Source organism: Rhipicephalus sanguineus, chromosome 11 (genome assembly GCF_013339695.2).
Source record: "Rhipicephalus sanguineus isolate Rsan-2018 chromosome 11, BIME_Rsan_1.4, whole genome shotgun sequence".
NCBI lineage: Eukaryota > Metazoa > Arthropoda > Arachnida > Ixodida > Ixodidae > Rhipicephalus > Rhipicephalus sanguineus.
In genome coordinates this window covers 61,679,172-61,703,468 of record NC_051186.1, presented here as the reverse complement: position 1 = coordinate 61,703,468, position 24,297 = coordinate 61,679,172, and the positions used below count along the sequence as shown (strand labels likewise).

General features: G+C 45.3%; 1 protein-coding gene across 3 annotated transcripts; it reads right to left on the bottom strand.

Annotated features, from left to right (window-relative positions):
• Nucleotides 1-6,178: 6,178 nt before the first annotated feature.
• Nucleotides 6,179-20,909, bottom strand: LOC119373200 (papilin-like). Of its 3 annotated transcripts, none has more exons than XM_037643207.2 (7): nucleotides 20,831-20,909; nucleotides 16,912-17,093; nucleotides 15,809-15,883; nucleotides 12,560-12,709; nucleotides 11,941-12,102; nucleotides 8,511-8,693; nucleotides 6,179-6,260 (listed from the first exon to the last, which is right to left on the bottom strand). In XM_037643207.2, exons 2-7 carry the CDS (start codon nucleotides 16,979-16,981, stop codon nucleotides 6,226-6,228), a joined length of 675 nt encoding a protein of 224 aa, XP_037499135.1. In that variant the 5' UTR covers nucleotides 16,982-17,093; nucleotides 20,831-20,909; the 3' UTR covers nucleotides 6,179-6,225. The 3 variants fall into 3 exon arrangements, with proteins under 3 accessions (XP_037499135.1, XP_037499134.1, XP_037499137.1); XM_037643206.1 differs by lacking the exon at nucleotides 20,831-20,909 and adding an exon at nucleotides 18,115-18,295; XM_037643209.1 differs by lacking the exons at nucleotides 15,809-15,883; nucleotides 20,831-20,909 and adding an exon at nucleotides 18,115-18,295.
• Between the last annotated feature and the right edge of the window lie 3,388 nt (nucleotides 20,910-24,297).

Below are 24,297 nucleotides of genomic sequence, written 5' to 3'. Positions count from 1 at the left end.
AATATGATTATGAGAAACGCCGTAGTTGAGGGCTCTAGAAATTTGGACCACCGGGGTTCATTAACGTGCGCCTAAATCTAAGTACACAGGCCTCAAACATTTTCGCCTACATAGAAAATGCAGCCGCCACGGCCCGAATTCGATCCCGCGACCTTCGGGTCAGCAGACGAGCGCCATAACCACTAAACCACCGTGGCGAGGCCAAACCGAGCCTGAATGTCTGGAAACCTTCTTGACTATTTCATAATTTTCTGATACATTTTAGCGCGTAGACGCGAACAGTTGAGTTTGTTCTCGACCGTGGGCGATTCGGTTCTCCTGAAGACGTGACATATCATGACAAGGACTTCATTCAGGCCTGAAGAGCTCACGTCCAGAGGAACCCGAACTGAGCCGATGGTTTCAGCCATGACGGGCTTGGCTGGCCTATTGCAATTTATGAATGGGAAAGCCATAAATACCTCATTAAACGCGAAAAGTGGCCGCCGGCCCCGAATTTCAAAACGAGTGATGCAAAAAATTACACCATCTCCCACTAAAGGGAACCATGAGAGGAGGAGGAGGAGAAGGAGAGAAAGGAAAGGCAGGGATGTTAACCAGTCTAGAAGGACCGGTATGCTACCCTACACTGGGGGAAGGGATGGGGGAGATATAAAGAGAGAGAGAGAGAGAAGGAGAGCACGCACGCACAAAAAGTCACACACATCTCACGGTCATCATAACGACGTTAGTCTATAACCGACGGTGCAGGTCTGATGCCTTCAAGAAGTTGAGCACTGCCTTCGTCGCCTTCACCCGCGATGACCTATCAGGACGACATTCCAGAATGGTTCCTGCCGTCATCGTTCTGGGATCTATGCGAGCAAGAGCGACTGCGAGGGATTTTCTCTGCACATTGTAGCGAGGACAGTCGCAGAAGATGTGCTGTAGTGTCTCGTCGCTACCATAGTTGTCACAAAACGGGTTGTCAGCCATTTGGATTCGAAAGGAGAACGACTTTGTGAAAGCCACTCTTAGCCATAAACGGCAAAGCAGAGTGGCATCATTTCGGCGTAGTCCCGTAGGTGTCTGAAGACGCAGATTGGTCGGGCAGTGGCGGTGGTGGTTGTGCAGTCTGCTTGCTGTATTATAAGTGGAGGAAGTCATTTCTTGTGCAGCCACTCGAAGTTGGCTAGCAGCATCGGTCCTTGATAGGGGTATCGTCTCGATCCTGTCACCTTGAAGAGCTGATCGAGCAGCATTGTCGGCGTGTTCATTGCCCATCAGGCCGCAGTGACTTGGCAGCCACTGAAATGTCACGTGGTGTCCTTTCTCTAACGAAGTATGGAGGAGATATCTAACCTCGAAGACCAACTGCTCGCATGGTCCGTGTCGCAGGGCTGATAGCAAAGATTGTAGGGCTGCCTTCGAATCGCAGAAGACTGACCATCGTTGGGGATGTTCACGGTTGACTACACAAAGTGCAGCGCGAAGAGCGGCAAGTTCTGCTGCTGTTAATGTCGTTGGGTGGTCTGTCTTGAAAGTGACGCTGATAGCTTTCGCTGGGACGACCACTGCTGCGGACGAACACTGGAGGGTAGTTGACCCATCAGTATAAACATGCACATGATCAGCGTACTTCTCGTGTAAAAGAATCAGAGACAGATGTTTCAGCACTAGAGATGAGAACTCAGATTTTTTCTCATTCCCGGGACGTTGAGGTGCACTTCAGGTTTAACGAAGCACCAAGGAGGTATCGCTGGCTTAGATGCGGTGCTGAAGCCTGACGGAAGGTGGGCAGAATGGTTCGCAATCGTTGCACAATACGATGCCCGTGGTCTTTCTGAAGGCAATGTTGCAAGGTGGCGGCAATCGGCCCGGGAAAAATGCCTAATATGAGCTCTCAAGGCTTCAACCGCAATGTGCGTTTGCATAGGGTGGTCCCGTGCGATGGAAATAGTCGCTTCAGTCGACGCGCATTTTGGCAAGCCAAGGCAAACTCTGAGAGCCTGAGCTTGTACAGCCTGCAGAGTGCGAATATTTGTCTTGCATGTATTAGTCAATACAGGCAGACTATATCTAAAAAAACCGAGAAACAGTGATCTGTACAGTTCTAGCATTGCGTCGACCGACATGCCCCAGGTTTTTCCACTCAGGAACTTGAACAGCTGGGAGATTGCTGTCAGGCGCTGTTTTATGTAAGACACAATCGGGCTCCAACGAAGGTCTCTATCTATGATTATACCCAGAAATTTGTGGTTTCGGGCATAAGCAATGGTCCGTCCTTCGATAGAAATGGCATAGTGCGTCATTGGTTTACGTGTGAAGGCCACTAATGCACATTTTTCCGGGGATATTTGAAGGCCTTGCTTCCCGAGATAGCTCGCCGTCAAACTTGCAGCTTTTTTAAGCCTCGCTCGTATCTGGAGGCGTGTGACGGCTGATGTCCAGACACATATGTCGTCTGCGTATATAGATGTCTCGATCGTGCATGGTAGGGATTCGGCAAGATCAATGAGAGCGAGTTTGAACAGAGTAGGACTTAGTACTCCGCCCTGAGGAACGCCCCTGCAGGTATAGTGTCGTGTGGTTGGGCCGTCGTCGGTTGACACAAGAAAGATCTAGCTGTCAGGTAGCTAGCCATCCATCGAAAAACTTGACCACCCAGGCCAACCATCTCAAGGGCGTCGAGAATGGCCTGGCGTCGCACGTTATCGTATGCGCCTTTACATCTAGGAACAAGGCTGCAGACAAACGCTTGCGTGATTTCTGCTGTTGGACATACGTTACGAGATCAATGACATTATCAATAGATGAGCGATCACGTCGAAAGCCAGCCATGGAGTTTGGATAAACCTTGTAATGTTCGAGATACCACTCGAGGCGGCTAAGGATCATCCGTTCCATTATCTTTCCCACGCAGCTGGCCAGTGCGATAGGGCGGTATGAGGCAAGTGGGGACTTGCCTTGCTTCAGAAGTGGTACCAAACGACTTGTCTTCCATTCGTCAGGAACACTGCCCTCTTGCCAGGATGCGTTGTACAGACGTAGCAGCTCTGCCCGCGCAGTTTCACCCAGATTGCACAGGGCTCGATATGATATACCATCTGGCCCCGGTGATGAAGAACGCCTGCATAGGGCTAGTCCCGCCTCAAGCTCCTCCATTGTAAATGGAAGGTACATGCGGCCGTCACGGGAATGAGGAGCGTCACTTCCGGCCAGAGCACCTGGACGAACTACTTGGTCTGCTATCCTCGCGCAAAAGTCTTCTGCGATATCGATGTCTCGCCGCTTTTGGAAGAGAGCAAGCGCCTTGAACGGAAAACGCTGTTCATGAATGCAGCGCAGGCCACGCACCGTTCTCCAGATGTAAGATAGGGGCTTGCGGCGGTCTAGTGTCTGACAAAACGTTCTCCAACGTTCGGAGGCTAAGTTGTCCATACGACGCTGAATCTTCTTTTGCATTCTTCTGGCTGTTCTAAGGTCGTGGACGGATTTTGTGCGCCGATATCTGCGTTCCGCACGGCGGCGAAGCGCTCGCAGTCTTTCCAATTCGGCATCAAAATCGTTCCGCCGGGATGTAATCGGTATCGTGCGCGTGGCATCTTGCATTGTGCACTTGATGACTTGCTCTAGCCCAGTGCTTAGACCCGCTTGGCAAGTATCCTCCATGTTAGACTCAAAAGTGGTCCAGTCAATTCTTCGAACGACCTTCCCTGGACCAGAACTGGACATCCCTTTGATGTGACGATAAGTGGGAATATGGTCACTCCCGTGTGTCTCAATATCCGAAAACCAATTAGCACACCTGGCGAACGAGTTGGAAACGAAAGCAAGGTCAAGGCAGCTGCCATATGTCACACCTCGAAGAAAAGTGGGGCTGCCGTCGTTCATGAGGTGAGGTCATGATTGTGAGCGAAACTTGCTAATCGGCGCCCTATTGCATTTGTCCTCGTACTTCCCCATGCCAGATGATGTGCATTGAAGTCTCCTATGATGACCCATGGAGCTGGACACACGGCCAAGATACTATCTAATCTTTTTGAGTCAAAATTACTTGAAGGCGATATATAAACGCCTATCAGAGTGAACATGAGTTTGTTCTTCTTAATTGTCAGGCATACATATTGATTGCCATCATGAAGCGCAATTGCATGCAACAAATAGGTGAGTTCCCGACGAACATAAACGAGGACTTTGCTGCATGCTCCTTTTGTTGGGGACATGAGAGCTTCGTACCCCGACAGTCTTACTGGCTTCGATAAGTTGGGCTCACAAATTATGATGACCGGGAACATGTTAGTGTGCACAAACTGACGAAAGTCTGAAAGGCGCGATGCTAGTCCCCTGGCGTTCCACTGGATGATGGACGCTGCCTTGACTTTTTCTCGGAAAGGAGGGTGAACGTTAGCCATGTTTCTACTCGAGAGATTCCAGCACTGGGCTTAAGGCGTCCAGTACTTTGAGAGCGCTTCGAGCAGACGGTGTCCCCATGTCCAATAATATCCCTCGGATTGCGTCCATGAGAGAACGAAGCATAGAAATGACTTGTCAATCGCCTCTAGGTGCGTCACCAGCGCTCGGTGAAGACTCTTGAGTGGGCGCGATCTTCTGAGGCTCCACGGCAAGGGGACGGCAAGGAAGTACCGGCCATTCCTCTGCAGATAGATTCCTCTCCGCAGTCTTCCTTGAGCTGATCGGTCCTTTTACGGCTTGACTGAGTGATTCTGTGGTAGAGGGAGCTTGCGTCTTCTTTGAGGTCGAGCGATGCCGCCGTCGCCGGTGCCGACGCCGTACTGTTTCGGCAGCCTCCCTGTGGGTCGAATTGTCTCTGGCCATTTGCTTAAGCACCACGCGCTCCTTCTTGATTTGAGGGCAGTCTTTTGACGAGGCAGCATGTGAGCCATTACAGTTGCCGCATTTAAGAATCGTGGAACGGCAGGTCTCTTCCGAGTGAGGTTCTGCGCACCGAGGGCACATTAGCGAGTTCGGGCACACACCCTTGACGTGTCCTAGCTTAAAGCACTGGTGACACTGAAGTGGCTTCTGTGCGAACAGCCGAACGGCGTGTCGGAAATATCCGACTTTGACATGGGATGGCGTACAATCTCCATGAGGGGATGCGAAGCAGCATTGGTGGTGCACACCAAGTTACCGTTTACGTTCACTCGGCGTTTCCGTTAGTGTGCGCAGTTTGTATTTAGTGTTTGTGTTATCATTACGTAGCGAGCCCTGCGCTGCTTCTGCTCCGCGACGATCTCGATCTCTGCAGAGGTTGGAGTGCTGCTGCAACTGGCACCGCCGTTGACGTTACAACTCATCTGAACGGGAGCGAAGCGAGAATGACGCCGACGTTGACGTTACAACTCATCTGAACGAGAGCGAAGCGAGAATGACGGAAGCCGACCGAGCGCACGCGCTTATATGAAATGGGGGAGGGAGAGGAGAGAGTGGTTTCACAGGCTGCAGCGCGGGGGTAGGAGAGGAGAGAAGGCGGTCGAACGCCTGCGTAAAGGAGGAGAGCGGGAGAGAAAGTAGGCCCATGTGCAAGGAGCATGGACGCCACTGGATCAAGCTCGCTCATAAGATACTTCGCATCTAAAAAATCAGGCGAAGCTTGCACTAAGCCGCACCAGCCTTGAAACAAGGAAACTTAACGATTCTGAAGACTAATCTGGTTGCTTCTAGGTTGTTTCTAGGTCTTAGCAAGGTGATGCAGGTTGTTTCTAGGTTGCTTCTAGGTCGTAGCTATGTTTTTGATAAGTGGTATTAGGTTGTTTCTATGCTGAATCTCAGCGCTGAGAGGTTCGAGTTAAACCACAGACAGTCGCAGACACGACACGGATGTCGAAACTCCAGAGACCGAGCCTCGCACTAAAACAAAGCGTTCACACCTCCATAGATTTACGGGCACGTCAACATTAGCGTATGCCTTCCATCGTTTCGAGGTCTTCTCGTCGCCGCCGTTGCCTTTCCCGTTCTCTTGTATTCTCTAGTATGTATGTGATTCGTTTCAAGAAACGACACATAATGTTTTTAATTCATTGTATAATAGTCTGCTTGTATTTAGGTCCTCAGGTGGAAAATCAGCACATGAAATATTATTTATTGATGCATCAGGTACCACTTGAAACAAGCAATATGAGATGACGAAAGAAATGGGGTCTGCAGTTTCTTGTGATATGTTTTATTGGTAATCACTATTTCAAACTGCATAAGTGCAGAAATCTTGGCCAGGTTGCACGTTCAAGTCTTGTACGCGCACGTTTTGAGCATATGCCCTAGAAAAGGAACGCATTTGAGAAATGTATTTTATAAAATAACTCACATGAGCTGCTCAACATCAACAAACCTTTGAAAATCTAATCTAGGTGTTGCAAGAAAAATTACTTGTCCAGAAAGCAAAATTATGAAGCGTTCTGCAAACAAACAACCATATAGTGGACTTATCTACTTCTTACTTCAGAAACGAAGAACATATTACTCTAACTATAAGAATTTACTGAAAGAAGGCCTCAAAGCTCGAGAAAATGAGCTTTGCGCGAAATGAGCTTTGCATTCGATAAAGCAAATAATCCACATGCCTTAGACAAGGTATTTTTTGGAGACTTGAAGCATTAGGCTTTAAGATATTGGATACACCGAACGATTAAGAAGACTTGGAAACTTCAGCATGACCTAAACTTAGTTGGTAAAACAACACAGACGCAATATAAAAAAATGTAGTAGCGGGGATTGGCGAGGATAAATCTTTAAGGCCCATTTATATATAAATATTGTGGGGGTTTGCTATGCGCTTCTTCCTCATCTGTACATCATCATAAGCTTCATCATCAGCTTGTCTATCCATCTTCATCGTCACCGTGTGTCATCACCATCATCATCTGGTGTGTGCGCGCTCTGCCGTGGCTACCTGTTTGCTGCCGAGCCTTCGGGCCTAATAAACGTCGCCAAAACCAAGACGTCGTAATATTGTTGCCGCATATATATTCCGTGCCACGACAGTACTGTCTTCCAACGCGAAGTACACAAAGTGCAACTTCTCGTTGACGTCCCAGTTGTTGAATGCCGCAGTCCTCTCGTACGACTCGAGCCACGTTTCTGGATCCTCACATGATGATCCCCATAGATCGGCGGCTCCCTTGGTTCGTGCATCACGGTCGTCGGCGGTGGCGCAATGCCTGTCATCGTTGCCGCAGTCGTGGTCATGGTCTTGGTCTTCCGAGTCTTGTCGGGTAGAAGCCCGTAGTCTGGTGGTAGACCTTGTTTCCTACGGCCAGCTCGCTGGTCGTGGTTGGCTTCGGATCTTCTCCGCAACGTGGGCTGGGTTCAAGGTTTCACGGGGGCGCCCGTAACATCAACTAACAGCACCTCCACCAGATATCACGGGGTTGTGACGTCCACGAAGGAAGCAGTCGGCGTGTCGAAGATGAAACTCGTTAATTGACCGAACTGTTGGCAGGGATACGGAAAGTCAAACTACAAGCAATACACACTGTGCGCTGCTGATTCCGGCGAACAGAGCGTCGACCTTGGATACTATGACTACCGGTGACGCATGCCGGCTTTTATACGTGTACTATCGAAGATTCCAGCGCTATCACTGGTGGCGGCGTAATCTCTTGAAAAAAGTAGACTATTGGCATCCTACGCGCAATCATAAGTGAATGATCTAAATCAATTGTGAAGCTTCTGAAACACCGCGGTGCTGTCTGTGAGGACTGTTGCAAACTGTCTTTGCGGGTGAAGCCCGAATACACCGAAACAACACGCGTGGCAATATCTTCCCTGATTTGCTGTTACGACGGAATACATATCGACACCGTTTATGTAGGACATGAAGAATTGCGCGCGTGTGCACCAGGAGCGCACAGATCGCAACATGTCTTGATCATAGGAGCTTCTTCTTGCTTGAAATATATGACTTATAAGTAAGCGCACCGTGGGTCCTGCACCACGTCTTCCTTGCCCGGTTCGGTTAGCACTGAAATTTTGTGTGAATCTTGGGAATTGTTGAGTTCCAACGCATTCAGTCGTTGCGTGCCAAAGCTTGAAATTAAGAAATTGATCATGCTGATGCACCTTGCTTTCCTAACCTTCCTTCTTTGAAAAATGTTATGACTGCTTTGAGTGAAATAGGTACAGAATACGGCTCTCGAGCACATAGGCCAGAAGCGATACTGGTGGGAAAATGACAGCAGTTTAGGAGCGAAGTAGCGTTCTTTGCAACTTTTCATACGAGTATTTCTGGCCTACAACACAATTCGTTTTTCAAAGACCAAAACCCGGATGTAAAGCGCCAAAAAAAAAGCTTATGCTTTAGTTATTGATCTTGCTTAACCTACACTGATTGTGAAACTCAGAGGGCGAGTTTAGTCACCGAGTTACCCTCTTATGGCCACAGTCACATACGCTCAAGCACGAGACTTAAAAATGATTCATTTGTAAACCATAGTACATGGCAATCGGTTTCTCGTCAACAAGAATGAAACCAATGTCAATGCCGACAAATAAATCAATGCTGCACTTACTTCGACATTTTCGCATGCAGTCTTCACAGCTTTCAAAGAACGAACCGCCAGTTGGACACATCCCTTCACGCACACGAGAGCAAGTGTAGAAATCGGCATCGTTGTACCACATGCCGCTGTTTTCTTCGCACTTTCCTCTCCTTGGTCGTGCTCCGCAAGTTCCTTTCAGGCTATGACCTGGTGCTTAAATAGATAAGATGAAAGAGGAATATTTATGGGCACAAACATAACAAAGGAGCCTACATTTTCATAAGTAATTGCTGATAGCTTGTTACAAAAACACATTCTATGTTCGCAATAGTTATATGATTCTCGGGCTCTAAATTCGAATGCTAACGAAAATATACCGCTGACGGATGGTCGTTCTCTCTCTCTCTCTCTCTCCGTATATATATATATATATATATATATATATATATATATATATATATATATATATATATATATATATATATATATATATATATATAAACATCGCTCTATACATTAACAGCGAAGCTATTTAAGTTCGACGTAAAATGTGTGGCCGTGCTCGAAAACTATCATTATCATGAACGAGTATGTGCCACAGAAATTGGGCAAATCTCATTACTCACCACTACGGCTTGGCCTGCACTAACCCTGAGGAGAAGTACACTGAGAGAAAGGAAGAAATAGAGAAACAAAGAGAGACGGAAAGAAAGATATAAAAAGAAAGAGAAAAAATTGTTGCCGAAAGAAAATTCATCACCAGGTGGGATTCGAACCCGCGGTCACTGGATCCGAAGTTGAGCGTCATAACCACTCGGCTATCCAGGCACGTTTGAGGAGCATAGCATAGACTTGTATAGTATAGTAAGGGCTCTGTGTTTTTGGAGTTTATTTATCTAGAAATTCGGAGGGTGTTTTTTGGAATCTATTTTTGCGGAAATTCGGAATTTATCGGGGTTTATTTTTTGTGAATCCCGGATTCTCCTAAATTGGAACTGTAATTTTACATTATTCTCACTGATGCAATATCTTAGATGAAATGATATCTCAACACGAAAACATCACGAAGGTTTGAACGCGCAAACACATATACACACAAGCTTGAATACAAAATAATTGTATACGAAACACGTATACGTTTGTTGCTTTTGTGCTTGTTGTAATAGATGTAAAAATCCTTTATGAGATCCGTATATTCGATGTCGTCTGGTGTGCCCCAGTGCCGCGAGGAGACCGTTTATAAAGATGTCGTCCAGCGCTCCTGCGACACGCGTTGGCGTCTCTCGATCCGTACGCGACCAGCCATTAGGTAAATGTGCATTGGGTGCGGTCTACGAGATACTGTTGACGGGAGGTTAAGATCACATATCAATGACCGCTTAGAACGTGTCCTTTTGGTCAGGAAAGAAACAGGGTCTTATTGGCTGTTAAAATCGGAATTTATCGGATAAATCGAAATAGTCAGCAGTTTGCCGGCTAGAGTTTATCAATTTTTTTTCTGATTAATCCGAAAACACGGAGCCCTAAGTATTGTGTAGCAAGGCAGTGCGAAAGGAAAGTGAGCGTTTGGAGGAGAGATGTGATGGCGAGGAGTAGGGAAAGGACAAGGGGAGAGAGAAAAACACAGCACAGGAAGAATGGGAAAGAGAGAAATAGAGAGAACAAAATGCGGAAAGAAAAAGAAAGCCAGAGAGAGAGAGAGAGAGAAAGAACATCAAGGAAATAAAGATAAAGAAGTAGAAAGAGGGAAAAATAGAAAGAAAGAGGAAGCAGGCATCGCGTCGTCTAGCGACCAGATACCACACCACCTGGCCAAGCCGCGCATGCGCAGTAGCTAAGCCACGTACACCGGCGGAGACATCTCGCGCAACCTCCGCTCTATAGCGAATAGCCTAGCTGCACCCGATGTTGTCCAGGGAGTCATGGGGCGCACTAAGAACGTGTGTACTCCCGAGCAGGAAGCCGCGCACGAGAAGCAACGGGCCCCTGCTTCGCTGTGCCAAGCTTTGCGCGACTTAGTGCAAACTGCCTGCATTTTTTTTTCACTAAAGATGCTGCAAATTTCTCAGCCCCCAATTTCCAATGCTAGGGTACAAGTAGCATTGGAAGGATTGATGTTCGTTAACATTAAAGTAGGAGACTGTTCAACGAGCAGCATATGAAGCGCCCGTATGACACGAGGCTTTCACGATGCGAGGGGGTGATCGGGAAACCACCGCGTCATATGTTCGCCACATATGCTGCGAGTTTCTCATTTTGTTACTTGAATATTGACAAAAATATGTCCTCCCTTTGTGCGTTCTCACTAATATCGCCATAACATCTGTTTTAAATGCGAATGCATTTCTTAGTCGGGCTATGTCAGGCGTCCGGCGTTGTCTGCGCGCCGGCAGGTGTTATCTCTCCGCTCTCACTCCCTCTCTCATAGCAACAGCTGCGGGCGCGGGCGCCCCCTACCAACCGGAGCATGTGGTGCGAGAGAGTGTAGGAGAGGGTAGGTGCAGTGCTTCGCCGCTCCTTCTCTCGCCGTTCGCTCTCTCTTCTCTCTGCGCCCCACTCGCCCGTCCGCTCCCCAGTCATGTGTTTATCGCGTGTCCCCCCCCTTTCTTTTCTTTTTCCCCCTCTCCCCCCAGTGATGTGTTTAACTCCCCCAGGCCTCCTCCTCCACTCTAACTTCTATACTTTTCTCCCCTTTCCCCCAGGTGTCGCGGTTGTGGTGTCCTCGCCTGAGAGACAGTTACTGCGTCACTTACCCCCACTATTCACCTAATTTTCCCAAATAAAGAATCTCTTTCTCGCGCCTCACTCTCGACCGTTCGCTGGCTGGGTGCCTCTCAAGAACATCCGGAAATGTGTGCTCGAGACGCCGCTGTGAAACGCCAACGGCGACCACAAGGCCGAGATTATGGCCGTCAGGTACAATGACAACACAAAGAGGTGCTGATGAATGTGTAAATAAATAGTTACGGTACAAATCCTCGTCTCCTCTATAATTTGCGCCATTAAAATTACTACGCTGTGTACTCTCGGCGCAAGAAATGCATTCGCATTTCCTCACGATTCCCTTCGGGGAGGTGGGGGCATTTTTTCTAGATGGTCATCGATTGCTGCTGCACGTTTTATTGTAGCAGGCTAGATTCACATAGCTAAGGCCGGCGTTTCTCATTGAAGTTCGTGTCTCTCTTTGGTAAATGAGTTCTGTGGAACCCCGCAAGGCGGCGGAAGGGTTACGAAAGCAATAACTGACAACCACCCGTTTCTAACACAAAGCGACTAAGATATTCATACGGATTCCTCAGAAAGCAAAGCTTCGTAGTTGAAGAAAAATCGTGTAGAACTCCCTTTACCGCCCGCTCTTCCTCTGAGGCATGCCTAAAATGACAAAGCTACGCTGTTCCAGCACATACTGCCTCATTTAGAGTAGCATTCGGGGCAATAAATAACAGATGTTCATACTTACACGAAGGTGCCCGAAGTTTTGTTCCACCTCCGGGTCTCCCCTTCGTTGGTTTTGTTGGTCTACGTTTTGGGTGGTGCTGTCCACCAGACTTTGTCGGCCGTTGGGTGCCGCCATGTCCTTTCTCGCTTTCACTGCTAGTGCCCGCCTCGTTTTCTTCGGAACCTGCGCATTTGTTTCGAAGCACCCCGATTATAGGCAGAGCTACATTGTGAGTCAATCATAGGGAAGCTGCGCGAAAGACAAAAACGGAATGTTACTGAAAACTAACCTTTATTGTGGCCAAGCACGTACATAAATACACATACGTCAAGTACCTCCTCAATAACAAGAAAAATAAGGAAGAAGGAAAGATATGATATGGACACCAATGCAAGAAGCTGTCAGCGTATGATAAAGGTTAGTAACATGACCTGCTAGGAGAAAGACACGCAATTTTCTTGTCAGATAAGAAAACAGACGGAGTGCTTAAAAATGTATCTCCTACCAACGCAATTCCGTGGGCATAGATAATTTGCCGCATTAACTGAATAATTAAGCAACTAGCCGATACGTTCGCCCTTCATTCTTTGGGTTAATTCTATTTTGCGGGAGTATCAAAAGGCCAGCGAGACACACTTACCACGTGTTGGTCGCTGTTTCCCTACAGAGGTGGGCTTTTGTTTGATTGGTCTACTTGGTCTACGTTGTTTCTTGTGCTGCGTTTCAGAACGACCAGGCTTCGTGCCACGCCCGTGTCCTTTACGAAATTCTCGGCTCGTTTCTTCTGACCCTGCGCATTTGTTCCAATACTAAGTGGGAACTTTAAGGCATATTGTTCACCCTCATAATAGCTTTTGCGCTGCACCAGAAGTAGATCTCTCCCCCACCCTTAATTAATAACGCTGCCATCTCTGCGCGCGCTTCGTACGTTAATAGAGCGTTTCAGTTTGTCCGGTACTTCACTATATTCAAAATGTTTTGCGTATAGCGCAATTCCGGGTGTGAACTGCGCGTGCGCGCGCCCGAAGGAGCACATGGCCACACCACCGGAAGTGGTTGCCGTCCACCACGAATTTATCAAGTGGCCTTCGTGCGCTCTGTAGCTCTTAGCTCTGAACTGACGCATTTGTTTGCTTTATATTCATGTTCTTAAACTTCCGCAGTAAAGTATTCGTATCGATTCGGTACCGTTTTCGAAAGGTATACTCAAATAATCGATGCTGTAGCCTTAGGGAGTAGCAATCAGCACTCCCGAAACCATGTAGGGCATAGATTACGCGTTTTTTTTAATCCTCCGTAGCTGGCCCCACTTGACGTGGTGGCAGCTACGGCACACCCTATCCGGTGTTACGTTACGCCTTTCTGATATCGGAGTACCGGACAGACTAAAAAACGATAATGGTATTGCGTTTTACCATATTTCCTGTCAATGTACGCTAATTAGCCAGTTTAACGCATACGCATTTTACGTGTGCTAAAAAAAAGCGTTGCCGAACAGCGTTGTTGCGCTGACAGAAATAATACGGGGCCTTATATAGTTGAGCTGCCATGGGATTGCTTCGCTTAATTGTCCATGTCATACACCTGTTTCACAACGTTAAACGCCAGCAATTAAAAGTGGATGGCCAATCAACCGAGATAGCATGACTACACGTGAAATGGCTGCTGCAAGTGGCCGTCATATGATTGCTTTCATCATGAATGACGGGGCCGTGAGCTTTAGAAAAAAGGGCTGGTCAATAGAAACTGTCATGCTTCCTGATTCCACCTGTCTTCAGATATAGTAAGCAACTTATACAAACAAGTCAAACGACTGGACATGCAAACACGGACACAAGAGAAAAGTCAAGACACCACAAAAGTCTATAGGTATTGCAGTGAGCTACTATTGTATTTAGGAGAATATACACGCGCTCATATGGACTATAACTGCTCGTTATTTTCGGAGAAGCAAAACAACACACTCGCTTATTCCGGGCTTCATGCAATGAGGGGAATTGAAGCGCTTATGTGGTAAATCAAGACGACAACAGAGCTGCTTCTTGTCCGGTGCTTGCAACGCGTTACATGTACATAACAGGTCACAGTGGTTGCATGTCTGTTCCGTAATATATTAGGTTTATATCAGTATGTTAGTAAAGTAGATTATGTGCAAGCACAGAACACATATGTGAGATAGCGCAAACAATTGATGTTCTTTTGTAAGATACCTCTCTTGCATCGATGAACAACATCGGGCTGTTTTTTTTTGTTTTTGCTGTCCTGGTCATTTGGAGAATACTACGGAAATTCCATTCCCTTTGTGATGCAAATAGGCTGCTTTGAGGAATACGGCGTTCTTAATATTAGACAGAATTTGCAGCAAAACATGTGACCAATGTTTGTCTTGATTTATGGATGAATCCTCGATCTCGCAGGTACATTACGAGCGTAACAGGCCGGAAATCGGAAGTACCATATGGGCTTAAGCCAAGAGATTAGCCGACTAAACCCCTCAAACAAACACGCAAGTAGTTTGGCGCCATCACAAATCCAAAAAATGACACAGTGATAGCCTCTATACATTCTTCTTTATTCTTGTTGCGACTACTGTTCTGAATTATGGATTCATTCCAGAAAAATTGATTTCACATCGTGCAATGCACCTACCGTGTACCATCGTTCCCTCGAAAAATATCTTTGTAGGCTTTCATGACGTGTTCAATATGGTCCTTTAGAGCGTGCATTGGACTGAATTAACAACATCAAGATTCCTCTTTGCCTTTTCGTTGCCAGCAATTTAGACTTTCACACACGTCAGCCATGGCATAACACTGAATATTATGCAGCTATGCTGAGGGATCTCTCATCCCTAATTGAAGCTTCAGCATTGTTTCTAACAATAGACGTAATATCAATGAAATAAGCAACACTTGAGCACTCCACACATTCATTTGTACTCACGTATGTGGTCACAACTAGTCGAGCATTTCCCTCATGAAAGGCCAATCCTCCTGATGCATGAATATGTAACAGTTGCGACAGTCTAGCTCCTGGCACGTCGCAATACCCCACTAGAGGTCACGATGTGGAATCTCGGCTATGGCGGCCACAATTATATGGGGGCGAAATGCGATGATATCTGTGTACTTTCATTCAGCTTTGCGTTAACCAAAGAAACGTAATTCCAATTAAGCCGGAATCATCCAAAATGTAATGCTTAATCACTATACCTTAGCTGCGCCACACAAAGAATCAGAATAAAACTTAAATGTGCCGAACTGTTTCTTATTAAAGTCATTGTATATCGTCCTGTTATTATTGCTATAGCCTCACTACCACCGACAGTTGCGCCATACTTCACGTGTGTCTATGCCATGCAAGTTACAGTAGGCCGAAAGTTAAACATTTAGACCTGCTTTTATCATGCCTTCTCATGCATGTGAACTGAAATGATGAACATTGAGGGCTTCCTCCATCGTTTTGCCAATCTGTCATTTCGCTTGCCGCCAGAAAACCATCAACGGAACTTAAACAAATTCTGCATAGAAATTGCGTTTGTAGCCTCGCAGACATATATCAGAGGCCGAATGCACGTGTCACTTTCTTGTTAGGGGTCTGAACGGCTTTTATATTCATATGTACATCATTGTGGTCGTATAAATTTTCTTTAGGGAACAATTCTATCATATCTTGTGAATACGGACATGATTTTATTTAGTAGCCAACCAACTCTTCGCTGCTAGTATATAATCCTCTTACGCATATCTTGACTCGCTGTAATTGGTTGCTAGGTCCCATAGGGCGTGCCAAGTAAACGATTGCGCCCCTGACGGAAGTTACTGCGAATGTGTCCTTCTACCCTTCGTTTCAAATTCCACAGCTTTCTTCGCTTTCTATTAAAACTCACCTTCATCATGACGTCTTCCACCTCCACGCGGATTTTCTTCGCTCGACTCATTTTTCACTTCTTTCCCTCCTCCCTCTGTATATCAAGCGAGAAATTAGATCACTCTCCCTTCTAAGAGTACAAATTCCCTTAACATCTTACAAAAGCTTCTTTTGGCTGCGGAATGTCGATTGTTTGCCCTCAAACATCATGACACTGTTTTCCTATACGAATATAGACAGACGATGACAAAATTCCTTGTTAACCATAGTTAAGAAAATAGCTCAACTTTATTTTTGCAATCAATACAAGCTCCAGCCTCGAGTGTTATTAAGTGCAAATATACACACCTATGGACATTTTGTGGCCTGACATTATTTATAGGAACTAAGTTTCCGTAAGCCTATCTATAATTGAAAGGCAGGTCCCCAGTAAGACTATTGGCAGCATTTACGCCTTTATTGTCTGTCAAAAGGAGATGTCACTAAACCCCGCCGGGAACCGTTCAATTTTTAAATTCGTGTGTCTGCTTTCATATATATATATATAATATATATATCCTTTTATTGCACTTGTTGTGAGCGTAACGTGTTAAGGGGAAATGACAGCAGGGAGTAAATAAAGAGCGACAGATTTACATGCATTATCATATCCACAGTCAACTTTATCGCTGCACTTATTGGTTGTGTAATAGGTGACCCACGAGAACTCGTATTAACGATACAAAATGTTGTGACAGTAGGATGTATCTAGCAGGAAGCATTGTATCGGTAACCACATCGCTGTTCATGTTATGTTACAGACAAGTCACTTTCATGGAGACGTTGATAAGCATCTCCCCTACCCCCAAAAGCATCCAATTTTTGTGCTGGACGCGGGCAAGAAAAGGACGAGGTATTTCTCACTTGCTAGTATTAGGCCTGATGCCCGCCTATAAAGTGAAGTTAATTTTTATTTTGCACACATTATGTTGCCTTATGTAGCATACTTGGAAATGGCGTCTCACGAAGATCACAACACAGCGTCCCACCGAGACGCAATCAGTGAGAACTTAACACATGTACGTCTGTGAGCAACGACACCCATTGTACCAGGACCAGTGAGAAAATTCCAAGTGGGCTTACTCATGCATTCCTTTTCGCACTCTTCTGCGCTGCCAAATATGTTATTTGCTCTTGGACAATCTCCGTACATAAAATTACACACTTTCCTTCATTTTTATTATAGTACCACTTATCAGTTTCACTATCACAGTCACCATCCTCTGCTGGCATCATCGAGCAGCGGTGGGAAGAAGTTGCTTTACCTGGGATAAAATACATTTTCTGATAAGAAAGACAGTGGTATCAATATTAGCAGTACCCAAAGTTTGGTTAAAATACTTCAAAGCAATTATTTTTAAATAATTATTGCTGACGACAAGGACAAAGTAAAGCACTGGCAATGAATTTGCTGAAAGCTCGCGCACCGTGCAACACGGCTGTCTTATATTTGCGCGTCGACGTTATAACAGATGAACTGATTTCTGCATATGATTCTAAAAATAATTACCCACGTTTATTAAGTACGGCTGTTTTTCTTCGGTTTTATATCATATTTATTCCATCCGTTATGTAGTAAAAGTCTTCGTTGTTTTACTATTTAGGTTTGGCCGCTGAACTCACTGTATCAACCTCAGAGTTTTCGGCGTTTTAGTTTTCGAAATAATTGAAACTGAGTTATTTGTCACGTACATGCCGTAACAAAAGTAGCGTCAAAATCTACAGCGCGGGAAAACTCACCGCATGACAGGCAGGTAATCGTCTTCCGACGTTGAAAATAAAATTGAATTGACTAAAATAGGTGACTGTGCCCGTAGCTTAGAAAGCACTTATTTGGCACAAGATTTACTGATAGCCTTACCAAAACGAGTAATAAGAAAATTTTGATTTAGAGTTACGGTCATGTGCACATGCACGTTGCCAAATAAAAATGAATAAAGGATATAACCTCAATAGATCTTACTGTCCTTTACATGATTTTGCCAATGAGATTTGAAATTAATTTACAATGCATGCCTTCAGTTGTGTTTAATAGTTTTAGTGCAACATATGTGAAACGCACCATTCCTTGTGATTAGAGAGCCCTGAAGTTGAGAATTGTATACTCCTGTCCTACTAATTATCTTGTATAATTATGTCGCTCCCCATATACGGGCTGCGGTAATGATATATTTCTTACCTAATTTGTACAAGAAACCCTGTATCTTAATCGCGCTCTGCAATAAGACTAAATTGAATCAAAACGCCAGATGACAATCTATGTGCATAGTATTTGTCACAGCTTACCATGTACAGGTGCGAAGCAAGCAACATTGTAGTAGGTAAAGGCAGTAAGCAGGACTATCCTCATCGTTGTTAAATAGTCTTCGTATATCTTTGCGAAAAGAGTGAAGTCAGTTTGTGGCCTTCGTCATTGCGCTTATTACGGTGCTCTGAGCAATACCTGAAAACTTTATGCCGTGCATACACAACCTTGAACAATTGGAGCGCTTACTCACGAGCTGGTTATATGTGGTCCTATGAAAAAATGGCAGCATTAAAAAATGTATGAAAATGCAGTGCTGCATTCGATAAGAAGCAAATAGACATTTGCTGAACATCTCCGTTGTAATGTATTCATATTATGCGGTATCGCATTCAGTATGCAGTTATTGGGAAACTTATTCCTGGAAAAGCCAGCCTGAGTATTTGCGTCAAATGTCTACGAAATGTCGTATTCGCCTTCGTGTGTGTAGTAGATACCCGGCAATGTAGAACAATGAATATAGAGCAGGGAGGAATACTTGCCAGATATTGACAGCTGCATCCTCTGTGCATTTCTTTGGCGCCGATGGACATTGACCCACGAACATAGGCGTGCGCGCGACGGGGGCAGGGGGAAGAATCATGTGAAGGGGGGTGCGCATTTTGTCCTACACTTTTGCTCAGCCACACCTTTCACGACATTTTTAATGAGCTGGGCTATGCTTACGCATGCATTTTGACGATAATGGCGAGCGAGTACACCATGATTTACCTTCAACCCCGCAAAGCCGGGAACCTATGGCAGGTCGTTGTGAGAAGCACGTGCACGTGATCGGTTAATTTTCATTTTTCCATTCATGGAGGAGTTTTCTTTTTTCGGAGTCGACCAGAGGGGGTGAGGCGCTGCATTGAGACTTGACCTCCTATAATGGAGAACCCTGCGTACGCCTATGCCCACGAAGCACGCGAGCGACACTTGGGCGCGTCTGTCAGTACTTGATACCACGCGTGAGTCAGTGATATGAGAGGGTTGCCGGAGATAACAACGATTCACTTATCACCCTGGTTTTGAGCCAGGCTGTATCACTGCAAAACAGGAGTTCCGCGGGCTCTAATGTTACGCCACTATGGACGTTGCATGAAACAGGTACCCGTTTCTGTTTCAACACACCATTTGGTTTCGGTTATATAAATTTATTGAACTGTCAATACTATCTCAAAATGGCAGTGCGCCGATATGATCAATAATACGCCGGAATTCCTCGCTAAGAGTCCGGACATTTGTACTGTTAGCGGTAATATTGGTAGCTAATCAATTTCATTTTTCCAGTTCTAGTGAATAAGCAATTTAAGAACTCATTGATTTAGCCGCTTAAGGTTTGCTTTTCAAGTGCCTTTTTCTACGTTGTCATTTTTGTTGATAATAAACTTATCTATTCGATGCATTCAGTCGACCTTGGATGAGTTAAGCATCGGGGCCACAACCAAAGCTGTACAATTTAGATAGAAACGCTCAGACACATGGAAGAAACAAAAATAAAAACATTCAAGGAAATGTCACAGGTAGGTGGGAGGTATGAAAGAAAGCTTTGCTGATATTAGGATGTTCATGGGAGCAATAGATTTTCAGTTATGAGTAAAGCAACAGCCTGCTGTCTTTGAGCCTAGGAAACGGCAACAGCCTTCAGCAGTTAGTTCCCAGAAAAAGGTGTGCACTAGAGGAATGGCCACAACAGGGACGCCGTAGAAGTGATATAGAGGAGACGCTCGGGGCAGGACGCAATTGGGTGCTCCTAAGCGTGACATCCACGGGCACGCTACTGTGGGCTATGCGCTGGAAGTGAGGCGAGGCGGCCATCTCTCGCGGTACATTGAAATTAAGTCTTCGGGAATCAACGAGACCTCCATTCTACGATGTCTTGAATCTGGAATAATGAAACCAGACTAATCGGTTGACTAGCGTCACATATGTATTGCTTACCACTGAATGCATGATATAACATGATCTTGGGCCTAGGTCGCTTTGTCGCATTTTACTAGCGCATGTTCAATCTGGAATTCATGACGAACCCCTGACGGTGCATTCTCTGTCTTTCACACGTTAACGCATGGTGTATAGCGTGGTGGGAGAGTGAAATAACGACTGGGTGTCAGTCAATATGAATACGTAACTAGTTGGTCGTTTAAAGCTTCTAACCCATTGCAAAGGGATCAGCCATAATTCTTCATCGTCATCAGCCGTCGCATCAACAAAGTGCACATAATGCCTTACAGATGGTACTTCGCTTCTCCGCTAGAATGACGAATAATGGCGTAGTGGGTACTTCCCAAATTCACCAAAAAGTATGATTTGTGGCGTTGTGGGTACGTTGCTAGTGTACTTGTCCCAAGGAGTTTATAACGGGCTCTAGAAATGCCGCTCTTCCAGCTTTCGCCATGACTATGCTGCGCTTTCCGCGCAGGCCTGGCGTATTTTTTTTTCTCCTGCTTACCTTCAATAACCAAAATCATTTTCTAATACACGCCAACAAAATGAATACCGAGATACTGAGGTGGAGCTATCCGTAAAGGTGGTATGCGATGCTGAAGGGGGGGGGGGGTTATGGAATGCATGTAAAAAAGCTGAGACGATGAATTTACGAAGCGAATACAGGACAGCCTGGTAGACCAGGGCCACGGTAAGGAGTATGAAGGCCGCCCAGAGCGTCTGTCTGTTGAAAACAAAAAATAAAATATGCTTGTCTGGAACTCGACTTACCACCATTCTTCTATGATGGGGCATTGTCTAAAACGAGGGACACTCAGACTTGAAGCGAGTGTTTTAGGAGCCTTCATGTAGATCCGAGACATCGCAGCGACCTGAAATAGCGCAAAATATGCATTGTTGCGGAGAAGAAAAGAACCGTATTTAAGAGTCTGCAGTCTGTACATTTCATATGTGAAGTTGAATTGGATATGCATAAGACACGATCTGCGCAGAGAAAGTGAACACACAATTTGTTCACTAGTGGTTTTTAGGGGCACATTTTAACGAAGATAAGTTGTGTAAGTTATAACCTACAACACAGAGTTACGGAAGGCATGTTAGATAATTACATTTCTCCATATGTGAAAAGCTACGCTGCTATCGTGTCTAGGAAGCATTATGTAGCGCAGAAACAGCTTTCGATTCTCTTGGATAGATCCACAGACACATTTTTGTCGTGTTGTATTAAACCAGTCGCATATAAACAACATCACATTCGAGTTGGTAAATCGAGTTGTATCAGTCCTTTCGGACGCTTACTGTTCATGGTTCGCTGAGAAAAAAGTCATCACATATGCGTAATTATCGGGCTTTTGTGCAATTTTGTAGCTGCTTGTGGCTTTTCAGCTGTCGCACTTCGTGTTAAGGAGCCTGTGCTTTCACTGCGTCAAGTCAGCCTGCTCTCCTAGTGATCCTTAAATTGCATTTTCCATTCCTTTGGTTTGCGAAGTTCCACTGCGTAAAAAACTTGATTCCTATTCTGCTTTCAGCGGGTACATCAACGCCACTTTCAAGATGAAAAAGAGAGCACACCCTAAAAATGTACGTAACTTTGAGAACTGCAGCGCAAACATTAAGAAACGCGAACAAAAGCGCACTACACAGGCCTGTGATGTGTGTGTCATTGATTTTTCTGCGTTTCTTAAATTAGGCGCTGCTCTTCTGAAGACCATGTACAACCAACTAGCCCGTGAGCATTACATACGTAAATATTTACCAGAGTAGGGCGTGTAATCGAATCTGTCCTATAAATGACACCCTATTTGGGTGTTCGGCACACAGCCGTAGCGCAGAGTGTTAAACAACACCCGGCCGTATATACCAGTGGCGTTAAAATGAAAACGCTCGTACTCGGTTGTTCTACGTGAATACCGGCTTGGCAGGAGACAGTGTCAAGAGGGTGTCCCTTCTCCAGCAATGTGCCACTCGCTGGAGGAGGGGGAGCGTAAAGCACATCATAGGAGTGTATAATATATGAATAGTAACAGCGCTATATTCTACACGGGGACATACAAGAGAAGTCACACAGATTCATGATGGTGAAGCGCTAAAAGAAACGGAGACTTATAAAGAACACAGGACAATGCGTTTCCTCAGTTGCTCTTTTGCACATTATGTGCGCATTTTGCTGTTTAATTACATATCTTGCCTGATAATTAAGGTTTGATAGATATTCATACTCATTATTTTCTTGTACACGCCACTGTTCTTTTTCAACGTATCTGTACGTAGCCCCTACCTTGTTCCTTGGGACTACGATATATGTTAGTTAATGGTTCATTTAATGCTTACTATTGATTAGAGAAATCAAAATTGAAGTTTTTGTTCATTGCGAATATTACAACTGCTTTATTTTTTCTTTCTGCTCCCTGCTGTGTTAGGATTTTCAATCTATTCTTTTCGGACCTACAACTAGCCTTTGGCTACAGGTCCGACAAGTGTTTTCTATCAGTATGTACAATATGAAATAAATTTTTTGGATTGGATTTGATTTGATTTGTGTTCTTCAAAGGCACAGTGTACTGTCTTCTTCATAAGTCTTCGTTTCTTTTAGCGCTTCACCTTCATGAATGTATACCAACACGCCCAACTGGCAGTTATTCTAAAGAAGCGACACAGACAAGCGCTGCGCTTGTCTGTGTCGCTTCTCTTGTATGTCCGTGTAGAATATTGTGCTTTTACTATTTCATAGCGCAAAACCAACTAGCCCAAAGCTTCACCTTACCCTTTTGCATATTATAGTAAAGTAAGGGACGTAAAGTTAGGATGACTAATTTGAGTGTGAGTAGGAAAGGAGGAGGGAAAGGGGCGCCATTGTATAACGAAGGTTTCCTTTCCCGCCATGGACTTTGAGCTGGCTGCACGTTTTGAACGCCAGCGCTTTCTTGCTCGTGAACGCGTGTCGCTGAAGGGAAGTCGAAATAACTGCTCCGCGCTTCCTCAAGCTTTCAAGATCAGTGAAACTGAATACATTTTTAGATGGGTAGCACTTTAGGGGCCCGGCGTGTCGCTCATTCATAGATCTCACGTGGCGTGATCACGCTCGAACTCGAGTGCTCGATAAGGGCCTAAATTAAGGCTAGAAATGCTCAAACACCTGATTAAAATAAACAAACGATGTCTAAAGTAATGTAATTAACTGAAAACGCAAGAAGTAATCGAAACAATAACTGAAATTCGCTAAAACGCTTCGAAAACATGCAGGTTGACTCTTGCGCCGCACAAGAGAAGGCGCCACCGGTTCGCAAAGCGCACGATTTCTCCCGTCACTGGTGCAGTATCTGAAGGGGGAAGCCACCTGACGGAAACCGCTGCAGACGACACTTATCTGAACTGCCGTAACAAGCAGCCAGTGGTTAATGCGCATCAAAAAGTATCGCACATCGAGTTTGTCGATCTCCCCAAAAGAGTGTACTCGTGCCGGGTAAACCCTACATGCTTACCTAAAACATTGACATTATCGACGGTTTGGTAAACGAAGCAGGGGGACACTACGAACTTGAATCACTGGGCGCACGCGCTACGCACTTCCCCAGGTTTGACAGTAGTGGAGCTGCATTTAGCGTACGGTTAAGAACAACGAGAATCATTACACAAAAATGACATCATTTTCTTTCACAACATCTCCATAATCGCTTCCCTACTATGAGGCTCCTCCCCATTGGTGGATGGGGTTCACGCGATTCTATTTTGCAGACCGGTAGACCATAGCTCCTCTCGCGGAAGAATGTCAATAGTGCGTGATCTCACGTGGAATCAAATAATGTTAGCTCTCTCTACAGCTCTCCTACATTTGTAAAACCTTTTTGTCCTCCTTTTAAGCAATTTTAAATGTGTTTTACAAAAACCAGAAAAAAACATGCTTCACATTTTATTATCAATAGAGCAAGTCCTGTAGTGTCCCCATGCACTCGTCCAGGCGATCAAACTTTTCTCAGTACGCTCGTCTCTGTTGTTCTGCTACGAGGGTTGTTCCTTCTACTCAGCACAACCGCGCCCGAAACAAACGCTCGAAGTAATGGTTTGGCAGCTCTATCCTTCAACGATAAGACAACGGATACATAAAACAATGCACGATTTTATTTTAAAAATAGGATTCATGAACTCGCCGGACATTGTATTGTAAGCGATATTTTCGTGCAGCTTGATTTCTTGTGTAGTTTGAGATGTGGAGATTTTAACAATGTAATGTTTTTTTT

Bases quoted from the DNA above. Each gene is read 5' to 3' on its own strand.
- LOC119373200 (XM_037643207.2), bottom strand. From the start codon at position 16,981: ATGTACGGAGATTGTCCAAGAGCAAATAACATATTTGGCAGCGCAGAA. The intron at 15,884-16,911 runs GTAAGCCCACTT...CTTGATATACAG, and splicing joins GTGCGAAAAGGAATGCATGA to AGGGAGGAGGGAAAGAAGTG. The intron at 12,103-12,559 runs GTAAGTGTGTCT...ACAAATGCGCAG, and splicing joins GAAACAGCGACCAACACGTG to GTTCCGAAGAAAACGAGGCG.